General features: G+C 39.1%; 1 protein-coding gene across 1 annotated transcript in view; it reads left to right on the top strand.

The window, feature by feature from the left end:
• The first annotated feature begins 14,210 nt into the window (after window positions 1–14,210).
• The window catches only part of LOC128219109 (nephrin-like), a 35,911-nt gene continuing 33,219 nt past the window's right edge, over window positions 14,211–16,902 (top strand). The window contains exons 1-2 of the mRNA XM_052926930.1: window positions 14,211–14,298; window positions 15,804–16,178. Of these exons, the coding sequence (XP_052782890.1) occupies window positions 14,229–14,298; window positions 15,804–16,178 (445 nt within the window). The 5' untranslated portion in view covers window positions 14,211–14,228. The remainder of the gene's footprint in view (window positions 14,299–15,803; window positions 16,179–16,902) is intronic.

The raw sequence follows: 16,902 nt of genomic DNA, 5'->3' as shown, positions 1-16,902 counted from the left end.
CATCTTCAATGTATTGCTTTGCAATTTCCTTCTTGATGGCAAATCACAAATTTTGACAGCCTGACCATCCAAGGATGAGTCAATTTCTGAAGGTTTTTCGCACACTTTTTACATCAAAGGTACAGTACAGATAGTTCTGCACATGTTTTAACACTCCAATGTTTTTCTTACTGCAATAGGCGTGACTGTTCGAGTAGCAGTGTCATTGTCAGGTTTCTTATCCTCAAAATCATCAGTCTAAGCAATATATGCATTTGGCTTGTTGTTCCTAGGCACTGGCTCATTGACAGCAATCTGCCGGAATACATCTACGTCCAGGTTGAAGCAAGGTTGATTTGTTTAGGATTTACGAAGAGTGTCTCTACCATGCTCTGGGTAGTGACTGTATATGGCCAGAACATGCTTGCAGGGCCAATGATATTTTGCAAAGTCCGAACATGAGCAGTATGGAACTTGATGTTCATAATTAATATCATACTGTGAAACAGTGAATTTTTAAAGAGTCTGATGACCGTTGTTTGCTTATATGGTCCTGGTTGATGTGCGTTACATTTGGAGCCATCTTCTTCACACAATGCTCTACGAAGGGCTTGGTTTTCGTTTTAGGAAGTTAGGCAGGTGATGTGAGTACGATCTGGTTTCTTATAACGCTGGAACATTGCTCTTAATGTACCTGATACAAAAAGCACACCCCAATACGTTACGTACAGTTCATGTCAATAGAAAAATGACGTGGCCATCAACCATCTTAATCACCAAATGTTTACGATTTGGGTACTTAGGGGTACTAAGAGCATGCAGACAAATGGCCTGATTAATATATCAGCTGGAAATATTTATAATTTCACTCACTTTTCCTGCATCTCTGGGAAGAACCTTTTCACCAATATGGTCAGCAGTCATTCACCTCACACTGCTGATTCAAGTGGGACAGCTGTCAGTGGCTTGCAGTGTAGCCAAAGAATGCACTTATTGTGAAGCCTAGGTAGATCCTTAATAGACTGAAAACGCCTTTATTGGCCGCATGATGTGTCAATATGCTTTAAGGGTGGGCAGCGATGCAAAAGTCGATTGAGGGACCAATTGTTGAATGTAAATGTTAAATGTTTTAAAAAAATCAATCTATAATTATTAGTTTTAAGGTTATATATTTAACAAGCATGACTCATTTATCTGATGCAAAATGAAAAACTGGAATAAGGAGTTGAACATTTTTACGAAAGAATATTTTATCAGATTTTCAATGAAAAAGCAACTACGTTTTCCCGGAAATGTCTAAATACGAATAAAAAGAATATGTATGTGAGTCAAATTTATCGGAACTGCCCAATCAACAATGTCTTGTGGCTTGGAGTTGACTGCAGCTATTTTTAAAAAAAAGATATATGCATTTTTGTAACCCGGAATTGAATTTCATCCGAGATATTTCATTATTTTTCTGAATATCATTCTTATTTGACATAATATCATCAAGATCTCTCAAGGCATTGTTGAATGGGTAGTCTGGGGTATTTTACCATAAAAACGATGTACTAAATTCAACAGACATTTTCGTAATAATGTGAATGCTTTTTGATCCAAAGTTTTTTAACTCCTAACTAATCCAAAACATGTCGCCAAGAATAAATGTTTCACTTCCCAAAAAGATTGTTCTTCAAAGCTAAATAAAACATGTAGTTTTTAAACGTTTTAGTTTTTGACCTTCCCCACCCACTTTTGCATCGCTGCCGGCCCTTAAATCCATCAAAACAAACAAACAAAATAAAAGCAAACTACAGGGATAAGGTCCATAAACCATAATTTTTCTAAATTTAATCCAGTTTATAGTAAAACGGCTATTATTGGTGTAGTAGCAGCTAAATGTATTTTAGCCGTTATCTGCCATCGTTTTGTAGATATGATTATAAATGTCCTTTCTGCTCGGGAAAAAATGGTGATCACAGTGATCTGACCAAGCTGGCGCTTTTTCCTTCCTATCTGCTGGGCTCTTCGATGTACTTCAGATGCATTCACTATCACCTCCTTTGCCAGACCCTTGAAAGTTCCAATGACCCTTCCATCCATTTGATTAGTGTATGCTGATAGCTACAACCCCAACGTAATAATTTCACGCAGTAAAATAGTTATGTAAGCAGTTTCAATCAGATAAACATGCTAGTCATTTGAAGAATTAAATAAAAAAGGCTGTCTACTTTATCAATCAATGAATGCATTTCATTTATGTCCAGTGTCACAATCTTTAACTTCTCAAAGGGAAACAATATTTTCCTGACTAGAAATAGTTTACATTGTTTTAAAAGAACACAAAAGTGTTCTTGTAATACAATAGCTTGATATTCAATATTCTCAACAGTATATTTTGTTTGTTTCATAGAAAGCAATATGCTTTCATAAACATATACAGGTACTAGTACACACTACATGACATGTCATCATTTGACATCAGGAGAGCTGTTGCAACCTTTGCAGTATTACATAATACTATTGCTTACGTGTTACCGAGCAACAGATAAGATGCTTTTTAGGCTATTTACTCAATTCGATTTTTGAAATACCCATTTGTTTTTCAAGACATTGGGTAACAAAAAACAAATGAATTGATGACAATCAAATCGAGATGTTGTTTTTTATGATAACATTTAGCAAAAAGTTGATTTATTGCTAAGAATTTGATAGATACCAAATGGAAAATAGCAAATTCTCAATACATTTGAATTTGGAAGATTAAATATGCTATTCAATAGAAATATTATCTATTGCCCTGACAATTAAACAATAGCTATTCAGCTTTTTTAAGTCTGTTGCGAAAAAAACCCAGAAGACAAGTACTCTTCAAAGAATTGCCATTACATATCTTCAACCTATATAGTGTGCCTTTAGTAACACATGTTTATATTTAAACAACGCAAAGAGCAGAGTAGATAGATGTTTTCCTTGGTGGACGGACACCAATATAATTGTAATGAGGCTTGGCAAATAATTAGAATACTCTGTATTCTTCGCAACACATGGTTTTATATTACTTAACGTTTTATGTGTACATTTTAGAAATTTTCCGTTTATATTTGAATTTCTTAGTAATACATTTCTTCTACAAGCCATTATTCCAGTTGAATGCTTGCATTAAATACATTAAGGCACAAACAGTTTCTTCTTTCTTATCAAAATACTGTATTAAGTGGTTAAGTATAAACATATTATCCGCAGTTGAAAACCCATACAATTTAGAAGAGACACACCTGACAACAGTAGCCAAGTGACAGCGACGGAACTCTTTGGAATGTTAACTGAAAATCATAGTATCGGACGACAGAATTGAGTTAATGCTATTTTTTTCTAAGTTAATTTCTTTCGCTATTTTTCTAAATAAAACAAAAACAAAAGTATTTTTGGAACTCATGAAACGTACACGTATGACTTAAATATTCTGCAAAAATAGTAAGATTCAGTAACATATTTAAAAATAGACGAATTAGCTACATAATTTAAATAATACTAAAAGCAATTTAATTTCCAACCATTAAGCGCATCAATTTTTTTATATGTTTTCCTATATTTATACAAACTTTTATTTTCACATCTTATTTTTGCTAAAAACTTATTTTGCCAAGTCTTATTGTTCCAGTTACAAATGATTGAATTTTTGAAAGTGTTCAGTGTCATTACGTATGTAGTGTACATATATAAGATATTGAATATAAATAATGTATAATAAATAAACATGGTTTCGCTTATTTTCGTTAAAAAATGTTTTATTTTCGCCCAAAATAGCTTGGTATCATAAATAAACATGGTGTTGCTTATTTTCGTTAAAAGTTGTTTTATTTTCGCCCAAAATAGCTTGGTATCTTTCGGTACTGGTACCCAGCTAGTGGATTTGTCCAAGGTAAATAACCGGGAACCAGGACATGGGAAGAGGGGAGACGAATCCCAGGCATGAGGCCAGAAGCATGCTTGCTGTAGTTAAAGGTAAAAAGCCACTTTCGTAGACGAATATTCGGGTTATGCAGATACCTTAAGAAGAGGTAATTGTCTCAAATAACATGAGCGAATTGGTATATTAAAGTAAGCTGGAAACACCACAATGGTGGCAGCGGTTTTGAAAAGAACCCGTTGCGATTTTCGTCCGCTCGGATAGAGGTGTGACTCAGCTATTCTGCATGGGTTTACATTTCTTTTTTGGCTTGCTTTTAAATATGCAATGCAATAAAGCTCTAGTTCAGTAATGCATACGTGTATTGCTTTATTGAATTACTTTACCAATATTTCTGCAATTTAGCAAATGTTGGCAATTTTCTGAGTTTTAATGGCAGGAAAAAGTAAATTTGTTTTTCAAATTGACCTCCATTTTGTTTCATCATTCTGATTTATAACCTTTGATGGGGCTGTGACTTTCGCTTTTTGTTTACCAAATGAATGAAAAAAACTCATTCAAAATAATTGTAAAACAAATTTGGCCTATTTTAAACGTCTCCGGCAGATTTTGCACTGATATCTGCTCATAGTTTCCGCGACCATGGTGTCACTGCTACTGTGACTCGGTTCCGTTTTAATAGGCAACAAACATTTCCGACTACTCTTCCAAAATCCCTAATTTGGGATAGGGAGGGGAATTGGGGTACAGTAAATTAACTTATAATGAGTGTTCTGGTTTGACAGAAGGAGTGTTTGTGTGCTCTCTGCTAGTGCCTTTCAATCAAAGCAGCTGATTATTACGTTTTGAAAGCCAATTCGTACTTTAATTTGTAAGGGACGCTTTGGTAACACTGAGCTGACAGAAACTGAGCTATGACCCTTGGAAACCTTTAAGGCACTTGCCTTAAAAGTTGATGAATGCCGGCAATACAACTGGTACAGCGGTATCAACAAGTTTCAACAAGAAACTGTTAAGTGTATTGTTCTAGTACAGAGAGGAGTGTACATATAATTGCCGTGGGTCCGGCTGCAGGTAGAGCAGCGGATGCAGTCCAGGTAACAATGCCCATCCTGATGTGGGAGGGGTATGTTGTAATTAATGTTATAAATGCTTAATAAACCCTAGTGACAGATTTTGAGAGGTAACCAAAGTTTGGTACTACCTGAATTTGTTTGAACACAGTCGGGTGGCCTCTCCTGATGGTAGCTGCAGGCCAAGTTAGATTCCTAGTGAATGACTGCCGATCATTTAAAATAATTTGAAGGGTTTGACACATTTCCTGGAACCACAGGGGCAGCTTGTGAGAGGGCCTAATCAGCCCTTAGTGAATATGGTACAAAAGTACGATGCTGGCCGAGATCATTGATGGAGAAGTACTTTCTCGGTTACACTTAAATAGAGAGTTCGAGGGTTGCCACTATATGCTAGCTGAGTTGCCTTGTAGTGGGGGTAGGATTGCGCAATGGTTCAGGAGTGCTAGGACTTTTCTTGGCTAGTGTAGACAAGGTGTGCTGTTAGGGCAGGACATAGCAGTCCGCAACTGATCGACGGGTCAGGACCTTTTGTGAGATCTTCGAGACCCGGAAACAGCCGTCCACGAGGGCAAATGCTGGATTGCACTGTCTCCGTTTCACCTACATAGATATTGCAAAAGTCGCCATGGTGGGGTAGCAATGCTACCTGGTGGGTGTTAGTATTGCGCATAGGTTCTGGAAAGGTGGGGACTTTCCTGGCTAGTGTGGACAACATGATGCGGTTAAAAGCCGGTTGTATACAGTCAAACTGGTAATGATCAGGACCGTTCGGGAGGTCTTCGGGACCTGGGTGTGGCCGTCCACTGGAATGCATGCAGAAATGTGGTCAATTGCCCGAATAACAGTGTGAACCAGGGTTTTTCAGCTATCACGGTTCTGTTAAGTGAACGGTTTGTTCTAGGTGAGCCAATGTAAAACGGGTAAATGGAGTCCGGGAAACTCTGAAGACATGAAATGCACGGTTGGGTGACAAAACAGTTATCCATAGCCATAGTTGTGTTATGCCCATACGATGAATTCTGCAGCTCGGTAAAAACCAAACCAGAATAATGTATTCTGGTAGGGTAATAATGTGTGTGCGGATTTTGGGACACAAGACATTAATTTAAAGTTAAACTTGTTCTTGTTATTAACATAAATACATTATAAATGTAACCTATACTATTTAAAGTTATTTTATTTAACACTTACCCGATTTTATTCAGAACATGATGATATTCGGAGGGGTAAAAGTATCATGAACTGACTCTGTATTTACATTTGCCAAAAGTGCATTTCAGATAAACTTTACCCCACCCGGTAATTGTAAGCATTTAGTGAACGTTTTCAACAGATGCATGCTTTTAAATTTAAATCGTTCAACAATAGCTTTCCTCGATATGTTGGTGTTAAGATGCATTTGTTTTCCTCACCGCTGGTGCGACGTTATATCCATATTTCTTGCATTATTTATCGTAAAGTTTCTGTACTCGCACAATGTCAGCCATTTTGTTTTTCTGCGCAACTTCCGCTCGTTTAAGGTCAAGTGCAGTCATGTATAAGGTGACTCATCTTTTTGATTTGTTTATGTTTACATTCCAAAACTTAAGGCTATGTCCGGAGCCTTTCTTTGTATCAGTTACATATTTTTCCAAGATGGCTGCCTTTGATTCACATAAACGTTCTATTTTGTGGCAGTCACATGACTGCCATTCAAATCGTTGTCACTGCCATAATTTTTCTTGGCACTGCCAACGTTTTGGGTGGCATTGCCATCATTCTTATTGGTAGTAGCGTTTTGCCAACTGTGCGAGTATAAAAGCGCCACGATTTTCGTTGGCAGGGAGGCTTAGTCAAGCATTTGTTCAGTGCAGAACCACGTTACGTTTGCTAAAGTAATAAATCTGAGTTTCAACTGAAATAATTACAATAGTTACATTAAAGAACTACTTGATAAAATAATCACTCAGCAAACGTATAACTTATGTGACTTTGTATGAATTGATCATTTATAAGTAGTTTTACTAACGTTCATTGACAAAGTCCTACTAGTGCAGTATACATATTGAAGATATAACGCACAGACAACTTTTATAAGCAAGTAGGGTGACTTTTGTGAGTTATCTCGCTTAGATTGCATTACCAGAACAATATTGAAATCGCGTTGAACTACAGAAATAACACCGCTAGATTAATAATAATATAACAAATAAATTATATTATAAATACGGGTTTTTCGGAACGTGCGCACCAGCGAAAACTAGTGACTTTTAATGAATATTATGATATAAATACATAATATTTCTGTATAAACATTTGTACCCAGTTCGAGTGATGTTTCACCTTTATTAATGCAATAAAACTGTTAAAACTTATAAACTGTTTTCAATCGTGGTTGACAATTGGTACGAACTACAGAATGTCTGCGTAATATCAGAGTTGAGTTGGTTACTTGAGAGCCAAGCTGAGCTTGTTCACACTACAATAAGTTGAAGCGAAGTTGTGATATAAATTTGCGTCAAGTACATTCACTAGCGTGAAACTAGGGCGAGCCCCTTACATTTTGGTGTCAGAAGTGGGATTGGTTATTTTATACCAATCCAGTGAGACGCATGTACGCATAACATGGCAAGCCAAGGAAGCGACGAAGATGACCTTCACCAGAGCTAGAAGCCGTACAAGAACGGGAGCAAGAGAGCAATCCGGTGAACAAGAGGAGGGTGACTGCAGCCCATACCGCAACGCAAATTCTGTTGAGCGGCATACGCATCCTGACGTAAGCGAACCAGCCCAGGCGCAAATAACAGCAATAAGTTAGACATGGCTGATGTTTTGAAAGAGGTGGTCAGTGAGCTACGGGTACTTAAAGAGGCGCAGCGTGCACATGTGCCAACGGAAGCACATAACAGCGGGAAAGATACAGACCGATGATAGGCCCGGAACCGGAAGTAAACGCGCATGAAACAGATGGGGAGCGGATGCTAACAACTCCCATAACAACCGACGGGGTGAGGTTGTTAGCCCGGAGCACATGAGAGCCCGCCACATGGACGACGACTATGGCGTCGAGAGACGGCAAATGGCGTTTGAAAGACAGGCAAGGAAACACACGTCTCGAGACAGGCGGCAAAACCAGCCTAACTTTAAATTACCACCATTTACGGGAAAAGAGAACTGGAACGTCTGGTTAACGAAGTTTGAGACAATTGCTGACCGACAAGGCTGGGACTTTGAGGAGCGCCTAGACAATTTGTTACCGAAGATCGAGGGGCAGGCAAGTGAGTTTGTGTTTTCTCAAATATCAGCGGACGTTCTGAGTGATTACGAGGCTCTAGTCGGGGAATTAACGGGCAGGTACCGTGTAATCGAAACAGAACAATTGTTTGCTGTTAGATTCAGCAGACGATACCAAAAACATGGTGAGACCGCTGAAGATTTCGCGTCCGAGTTAAAGCGTCTTTACGACAAAGCCCATCGGCATAAGGACAGACGTACACGGGACGAAGATCTCACCAGGCGATTCTTCGACGGTCTGCAAGATCAAAGCTAGGTTTGCCGTAGAGTTTAACAAGGAGCCGCGTAATATAGATGAGGCCGTGTTCCACGTGGTGAGCTGGATACAGATGAAGGCTGGAGTGAGGGGTGATAGGGGCAGAAATGCAGCCCGACGCACTTTTGATGTTGATATTGACGTTGAAGAGCTAGGGGGTGAGAGTGAAGAGCAGTTACGACGAACGGCGGACGTGAAGACATTGCGATCTCAAGCCCCGACAAAAACGGAAGGATGAGAGCAAACCCGCGTCACCCGACAACCAGCAACAGCTTCTAGAACGACTGTTGCAACGTGTTGAACATTTAGAACAGGCTTCGAGGCAAAATCGGCCACAGAGGAGAATGAACAACGTTGAGTGCTTCAATTGTCACGAGCGAGGCCATTACGCCAGGGAGTGCATAAACAAACGCGTGGTGAAGCAGGAAAAGAGCGGTATGAATACCGAGAAATAAGAAAGCGGGGCTTTAACAGGCAGGGACCGTCTCTCGCGGCAGAGGGGGGTCCAGTTAAGTGAGAACATTGTAGTCAAAGGCCATATTTTTGTAGATAATGCAAGCACGCAGGCGGGGGTCCTAAAGAGCGGAGAGACACATGCGGACCTTGGCGATGGTATATACATACGGGGCGAGGTGAATGGTGTTCCAGTTACCTTCACTGCAGACACCGGGGCGACGAGAACACTTGTATCGCATCGGTTGTATAACAAGATAAGTGACAAAGAACGACCGGTGTTGAGGGGGTCTACTCTTCTTCCGGGCGGGCGGTGCTCCTATTCGGGAGTGGGGTAAAGGTACGTTTAGGGTTACCTTGGGACCACTAGGTATGGAGAAAGAGCTCGCAGTGGCGGAGATAGAAGACGAGGCGCTTCTTGGTTACGACGTGTTGGTTGGCGGTGACGGTGGCCCGGCTGACCTACTTCTAAGCAAAGACCTTATTTTGCTAAATGGGTGTGAGATACCGTGCTTGCGGAAAGGTAATCTACAAAAGGTGAGGAAAGTGGTAGTGGCGGAGGACATTTGTTTGCCAGCGCAGTCTGAAGCCGGGTTGATGTCTTTGTTGAGAGGATAGAGGAGGATGACCTGGACGAGGAGGCAAACTACATTGTGGAAGCCACAGAATCGTTCAAGACAAGGTACCCGCTTTTGATGGCATCTACCCTCGTTAACATCAACGCTCCACTACATGTAAGGTGAGAATACTTAACCCATTCCTTACTGCGACAACTCTTAAACAGGATACAGAGATAGGGATGGCTGAGCGAGTAGAGCGTGTAGTAAGCGTTTTGGCTCCTAAGGAAGATGCGAAGGAGGAAAGTAATGCGGACCGGGTCCGAAGGGTGCAGATGAGAAGCGCGACCGATGAGCAGCCAGTATGTAGGGATATGCGGGGTGAAGTTGCTAAGGTTCCTGATCACTTGAAATCTCTGTTTGAGCGGTCAGCGACAGGCAGAAGTCAGCGCGAACAAGAGATATTGTCAGGTTTTTTTAGTGAAGTACGGGGGCGCGTTTTCTAAACATGAATGGGACTTGGGTCTCACCGATTTAGCAGAGCACTCTATCAACACAGGTGAGGCCCCGCCAGTAAAACAGCGGCCCAGACGAGTTTCAATTGCACATGCTGATGAAGAGAAAAAGGCGGTTGAAGATTTACTCCAGAAGGGTGTAATACGCAAAATCACTTCCCCTTGGGCCTCACCTATTGTCCTTGTCAAGAAGAAATCAGGCGCAATACGACCATGTGTAGACTATAGAAAGGTCAATGAGCTAGTGAAACCAGACGGCTTTCCTTTACCTAGAATTCAGGACTGTCTCGACGCGGTTGCGGGTTCCAACATATTTAGTAGTTTTGACCTTACAAGTGGTTATTTTCAAATACCAGTAAAAAGGAGGACATCCCGAAAACAGCATTTTGCTGCAAATACGGACACTACGAGATGGTACGTATGCCATTCGGGCTCAATAATGAAAGTGGGACTTTTCAGCGTGTTATGGAGCTCGCGCTGCAAGGGCTCCAGTGGGTCACTTGTCTGGTATACATAGATGACATCATCGTCTTTGGCCGCAGTTTTGATGAGCATATGACCAGAACAGCAGAAGTTTTAGACCACATTGTAGCAGTCGGACTGAAGTTAAAGCCGGAGAAGTGTCAGCTATTGCAGGCGGAAGTAACATTTCTTGGACATGTGGTCTCTGCTGAGGGTTTGCGTCCAGACCGGACTAATGTGGCCAAAATTCTAGCTTGGCCGCATCAAGTCAACGCTAAACAAGTGAAACAATTTGTAGCCACTGGGTCTTATTACCGCCGCTTTGTGAAATTTTTTGCAAAGATCGTCCATCCCTTGACCGAACTGACAAAAATCGACAAACCATTTGTATGGAGCGATGATTGTGAACAGGCTTTCGCCACACTGAAGCAGTGCTTGACAAGTCCCGATATTATGGGTTACCCTCGTAATGATGCTGGACAATTTATCTTAGATGTTGACGCTTCTGGTACTGGCATAGGTGGCGTCTTGGCTCAATTACAAGATGGTCGAGAAAGAGTTATAGCTTTTGCAAGCCGTGGTTTGAACAGAGCGGAGCACAACTATTGTGTAACAGAGCGGGAGTTGTTGGCAGTCATCTTTTTCGTTCAGTATTTTCGCCAATACCTGTTAGGCCGGAAGTTCCGGGTTCGAACAGACCACCAGGCCCTCGTTTGGCTATTCAGGCTGAAGGAGCCTAATGGTAAGGTGGCTAGGTGGCTTGAAATATTGGCGTCATATCAATTCGAGATTGAGTACAGGCCTGGTCGTCTTCAAGGTCATTGTGACGCGTTGTCGAGATGTCCGGTTCCCAGCGACTGCACGTGCGACGCGGTTGACACAGACGAGCCACTTAAATGCGGTCCATGCTCAAAGTGCAAACGACGGGCGGAGATTATGCGCTTAGAGCCACCTTTTCCAGTCATAGGTGAAGAGATCATTGCCCAGAAATCATTCGTTTCCGGAAGGGCCCAAACTATCGAACCCCCAGATATTGGTGACCAAGACGCTATATCGGTGGTCAGAACGGTCGATGCGGAAAAGCCGTCAACATCATCCACCGAACCATCAAAACCCAGAGCTGTTTGCAATTGGTTAGATGGTTACCAAGCTGCAGATATCGCCAACATGCAATCCCGCGACAGTGATCTTGAGCTGGTTTACACTGGGATGCTAGAGGCGCGCCGACCAAATAGAGAAGAGATGGCGTCCAAGAGCCGGGCGGCAAGGCACTATGATATCATCTGGGAAAATCTGTCCTTAGTTGATGGTGTTCTTTACCGTAGACAGTCTCCAGAAAAGAAACCGCAGATGGTTGTACCAAATGAACTAAAAAATGAAGTTATGCGCCTTGTCCACGATGGATTGACCGGCGGTCATATGGGGGTTAAGGCCACTAAGGCAAAACTCAATCAGTAGGAGTTTAAGTTTTATATATCATACGGAAAGAGACGTACTGTCTCTTGAAGTATAAATACCAATTGGTGATTATTTTGTGATTACCTATTTTTAAACTGCTAGGCAAATTATCCGCCAAGGTAAATATGCTGTGCGGGAAAGCATGAGTTCTGAGTGGTCTGATGATTACTGGTGCTCATTATTAACTGATACAGAGGTCTCTCTGTATTTAGATAAATGGTCTTTATTATTTCGTCTGAAGTCTCAAGGTTGTCTTGCCAATTCTCTATCTGGCTTGGCTGATGAGAACTGGTGTTTGTTAGTAACTAATACAGGGGTCTCTCTTTATTTAGATCAATACCCTTTGAGGTTTCGTCTGAAATTTCAAGGTAGTCTTGCCAGTTCTAATCATGCCGACAAATATCTCAGGTGCTCTCAGTGGGGTCCAGCGGTCTGAGGCTTCCTACTGCTGCTGATGAGCACTGATGCTCATAAGTAACTGATACAGGGGTCTCTCTGTAGACAGGTACTCTTTGAGGTATCATCCAAGGCCTCAAAGTAGCCATGTCAGTTATATATCTGGCTTGGCTTATGAGTAGTGGAGCTCTGAAAATGATACAGAGGTCTCTCTGTAATTAGACCGGTACTGTTTGAGCTATTGACTGAAGTCTCAAAATAGTCCTGACCAGTTCTAGTCATGCCGACAAGTATCTCAAGGGTTCTCTCTGGGGTCCAGCTGTCTAAGGCTTCAAAACCTTTAAAGTATGTGGGTCCAACTAGAGGTCACACAAGTCTGCTAGCATCAGGTACCAACAACCTTTATAATAGGATGGGGGAGAGTGTGGTATCTTTCGGAACTGGTACCCAGTTAGTAGATTAGTCCAAGGGAGATAACCGGGAACCAGGACCTGGGAAGAGGGGAGACGAATCCGAGGCACTTTCGTAAACGAATATGCGTTTGATGCAGATACCTTAATGAGCGCCGTGCGGCAATAAATGATGTGTTTTAAATGAAATTTGATATGTATGTCTATTAACGATGAGATAAAAATCTGTAAAAATGAATGAATAATGTTCCTTTTTTCATTTGTTTTGCTTGCCTATTTATATGCTACGGTTTACTGGGACAGCCCACGTATTAAGTTACTTAACGTTTCATACGTCTTACTTCTGTACATGCTATAATATATGTACATCAATTATCATGAATATCTAGCTTGATAAGACCGGGATTTTCCTTCGAAAACAAAAATCCTCACGAGAAACCAATGTCGGGGTCGGTTACACTCATCCTTGATTTTATTTTCTAGGTTTTGTAACTGTCAATTGTGTGTTCACATATCGAAATGTGATTTAGTTTAAGTCTAAGAACCGTGTGACACATACTTAGGCCAGAATGATCCATGCATAATATATTCATTATAGGAGGTATTATTAGATACGATATGAAATCGCTCCAGGTATATTTAGATGTACCCTGGTGACTTAATTTTCGCTAACATTTAAAAAAGCATTATACTTAGAATTCTGTTTAAAAACAAAATACGTTTATAATTATTGGTAAACATAGTCTGAGCATCCAGAAACAAAGATATCTTTGACAACCTTTTGCTGATACTACATCCTTCATCTAACGGAGTTGTTGTCTATGTACCTGACATCAAAATTTTGCAGTTTATACACAAACGATGAGAAACCGTAGATTGACTTCATATCAAATTTGCATGATTTACTTTACTTTCATCAGTGTTAGCTCGAAAATCAAAATGGGGCGTTTTTAATTACCCCCGCTTATATAGTTTCTTTGATAAAAAAGGCAGGGAAAGGATAATAATGAAATCTGCAAAGCATTAAATAAAATGACTACATGTTAAGTTTCAATTGGCTTCCTCATATTGAATTTGCATGATTTACTTTCGATGTTAGCTCAAAAATAAAAATGGGGCCTTTTTAATTACACCCGCTTATATTATTTATTGCATCATTGAAAGCGAACGTATTGTTCGCGTTTCTTTTTGCCATGTTAGAATCATTTTGACTTACAGTTCTAGTCGTACCTCTCAGTAATAAAATAAACATACAATTGCATTTTCGTACATAAAGTGAATCATACAACGAATGAATTTCAAAATAGACTTTGTTTAGGAAATTTAAGATATCGATACAAATATAAATATGTTTTTACTATAAAAATAGGAAGAATTAAAGTTTAATTTTAACTAGACACTGCACATCCTTTCAAACTTCCGTATGAGTGCATTAAATTCGCTTGAGAATAACCACATTAATTCACGCAGTTCGGAGGATGTTTATTGATCAGTAAATATGAGGACAGGATTTTTCGTACATTGTGTTTTAATGTCGTGGACGGTTTTATATTGTCATTCAAGTTCAGGTACAAATACTTTCCTTCTATACGTATTTGGCTGGTGGCAGTTGTTACATCAAATATATACTTTTCAATAATGCATAATTTCTATGTTGTTGCGACTTTTCTGTCGAGAGTTCTAACCCCTTCTGGAATCTAATTCGTTACAGTAGAATATACTGTATATATGACGACGCCTTTAGAAAGGGGTACAATGTTGCGAATTTCAATTGAAAGAAAAACGTGTTGTGTACATTTATTTTTCTTACGATTATTATTGATACGAGCCGTAGTCACCATTTCTTCGCTAACTTTGATATGAACTAAGGCGTTGCCTCTACAAGCTTGAAATGTTATTGCCGGACACGTTATTGGTCAAGTTTATTTAATGACCAAGTAAAACATATAAGGAGTGAAACGGAAACGTTTGTCATTTTTATCAATGCAACTTGGAAGTTTTCATCCCATTTTAAATAATAAGCAATTTTGCTACTGTTGCCAATTTATTTAATATATACACAAGCATCTACAATAATATTGTATACATTATATATTATTCATTATACCAATATTTATAAAAAAAAGAGCAATAGATATATATATATATATAGTTGTTCATAGTTGTCAAGAATCAGAAGACATAAATTAAATAAGCGTTTCGTAGGCCAGTTGCATAAATAAGGTTTGAACTACATTGTATTCTTTGATTATAATGTATAAATGGCTAGTTGCTCAGCCATATCTGATCCAATGTAGGTTTAAAGTTTCCTCAAGTTAATGCATACTTTGATGAGATTTACCTTTTGCGTTTTATCTTTATTAAGGATTGTTGGGATAAGAGTGAGGTTTGCGCACATAAACTTGTTTAAACCCCCCAGTAAATTTACATTTTACTGACCGTTCCAAGGCGGTACCTAACAATTTTTGATAAACATACCTATTTTTTATATATATAGTATGTACGCACTGTGCTGTTTGTGGAGTTTTGTGCTGTTCTTCCATGTTTCTTGTTGGTGTTTGCCCAGTGCCACTAAACCGGGTTTATGTTTAAATTTTTTGCTACTGAGCTTGTTTCCGTAGCTTTTTTCATAAATATTTATACTACAATAGCTTACGTTACAACAACAATATGTATAATCCTTATACTTAACCCTATAAGTTCGGTTTAAGAAAGTTTAGCAACCGGTCATGGCGTGTACGTAACATTTGTGTTCCTCTTAAAATGTCATTTGGGCCTTAACTTGTTATTTTAAAAAAGGTTAATGTTTTAATTTATGACTACTTGGCCTGTCCGTGTAGTTTGTATTGTATTATTGTTAAACAGCTTTCAATTATTGTGGGGTGGGGTCGTGGGCGTACTTAATCTCGACAATTGTTTTTATTTGTGTATATACTCATTTTAACAACTATATTGTGTAATATGATACTTAATATACATATAGTACATAAAGCGTAGCATTTATTACTGTTAGAAATGTTTGTAATATAAAAATAAATAAATTGTTAAACGATGTGCTTATATCAACTTACAGTTACGACCGCGTATACCATCTCGGGAAACGGCACGGGAACTGACGGGGCTTCGGTGCCTCGGGGTGACAACTTGAAACTGACGTGTACCTCACCAAGTCATGATATTCTATTTGTAGACTGGTATAACAAAACACGTGGCAATAGTAACTACCAATTCTCACCTTTAGTATCAATGCGAATGAATTCAAAAGGAATATGCGACTTTGACAAAACTTACACAATGCCTGCCAACATGAAGTGTGACTGTGTTAACATTTCAATGTACACGTGTACTCTTATCAGTGTTCAGGCGGACATCAATGGCGACATGTGGAAGTGTAGATTTACATACGGCACTTTTTCTTATACTAATATTCTGACTGTTGATGTGACAGGTAAGAATTTATTTATCAACAACAATAAGGTAATGCTATTCAAATATATTTTCTAAATTAAACAAAAAGTTTAACTTTATGCAAAGTAAGGTCATATACGATACTGTATTGTACTGCAATCAGTAGGCGTTAGCCGTACATATATTTGTTTTAATATACTTTATTTTTTTTGTATTTTTACCTCATAATCGATTTGCAAAATTAGTTAACATTATTAGTATTCAAATTGACACAAATCAAGAAGCACAGTGTCTCTGACATACATACATTCTTAGATGTTGACATTGTTTATAATAAAAAGTAGCTCCATATTAGGCATATTAAATATGAAAATAAATAATACACTCGATTAGATTTTAAGAATATATATCATGTTGGAATATGAATACAGTAAAATAAAATATATTTAATAGATTAGTTAATAAAACAACAAATATAATGGTGAGTCAGGTAAATAATTATCAAATATTTTCTATATTATATAAGACTAACATCTGCTTGATATATCAACAAGGTCGTTACGCATGATTCAGTGTAAACTCAGGCATCACAAATATTCTTCACTAATTAGTTTTAACCCACGAAGTGTTCTTACAGTTCCTTAATTGTTCAATTAGATATTTTGATCCAACTCTTTTCTTTGACCGGGCTGAGAGTTACATTTTAAAAGCTTGTAGGCTATTATTTAGTTGGCTGTACGGGAACCTTTACGTGTTGAGCAAAA

The sequence above is a fragment of the Mya arenaria genome, chromosome 15, assembly GCF_026914265.1.
Source record: "Mya arenaria isolate MELC-2E11 chromosome 15, ASM2691426v1".
In the NCBI taxonomy this organism is placed as follows: domain Eukaryota; kingdom Metazoa; phylum Mollusca; class Bivalvia; order Myida; family Myidae; genus Mya; species Mya arenaria.
The sequence above is the reverse complement of the archived record's forward strand: the minus strand, read 5'-3'. Positions and strand labels throughout refer to the sequence as shown.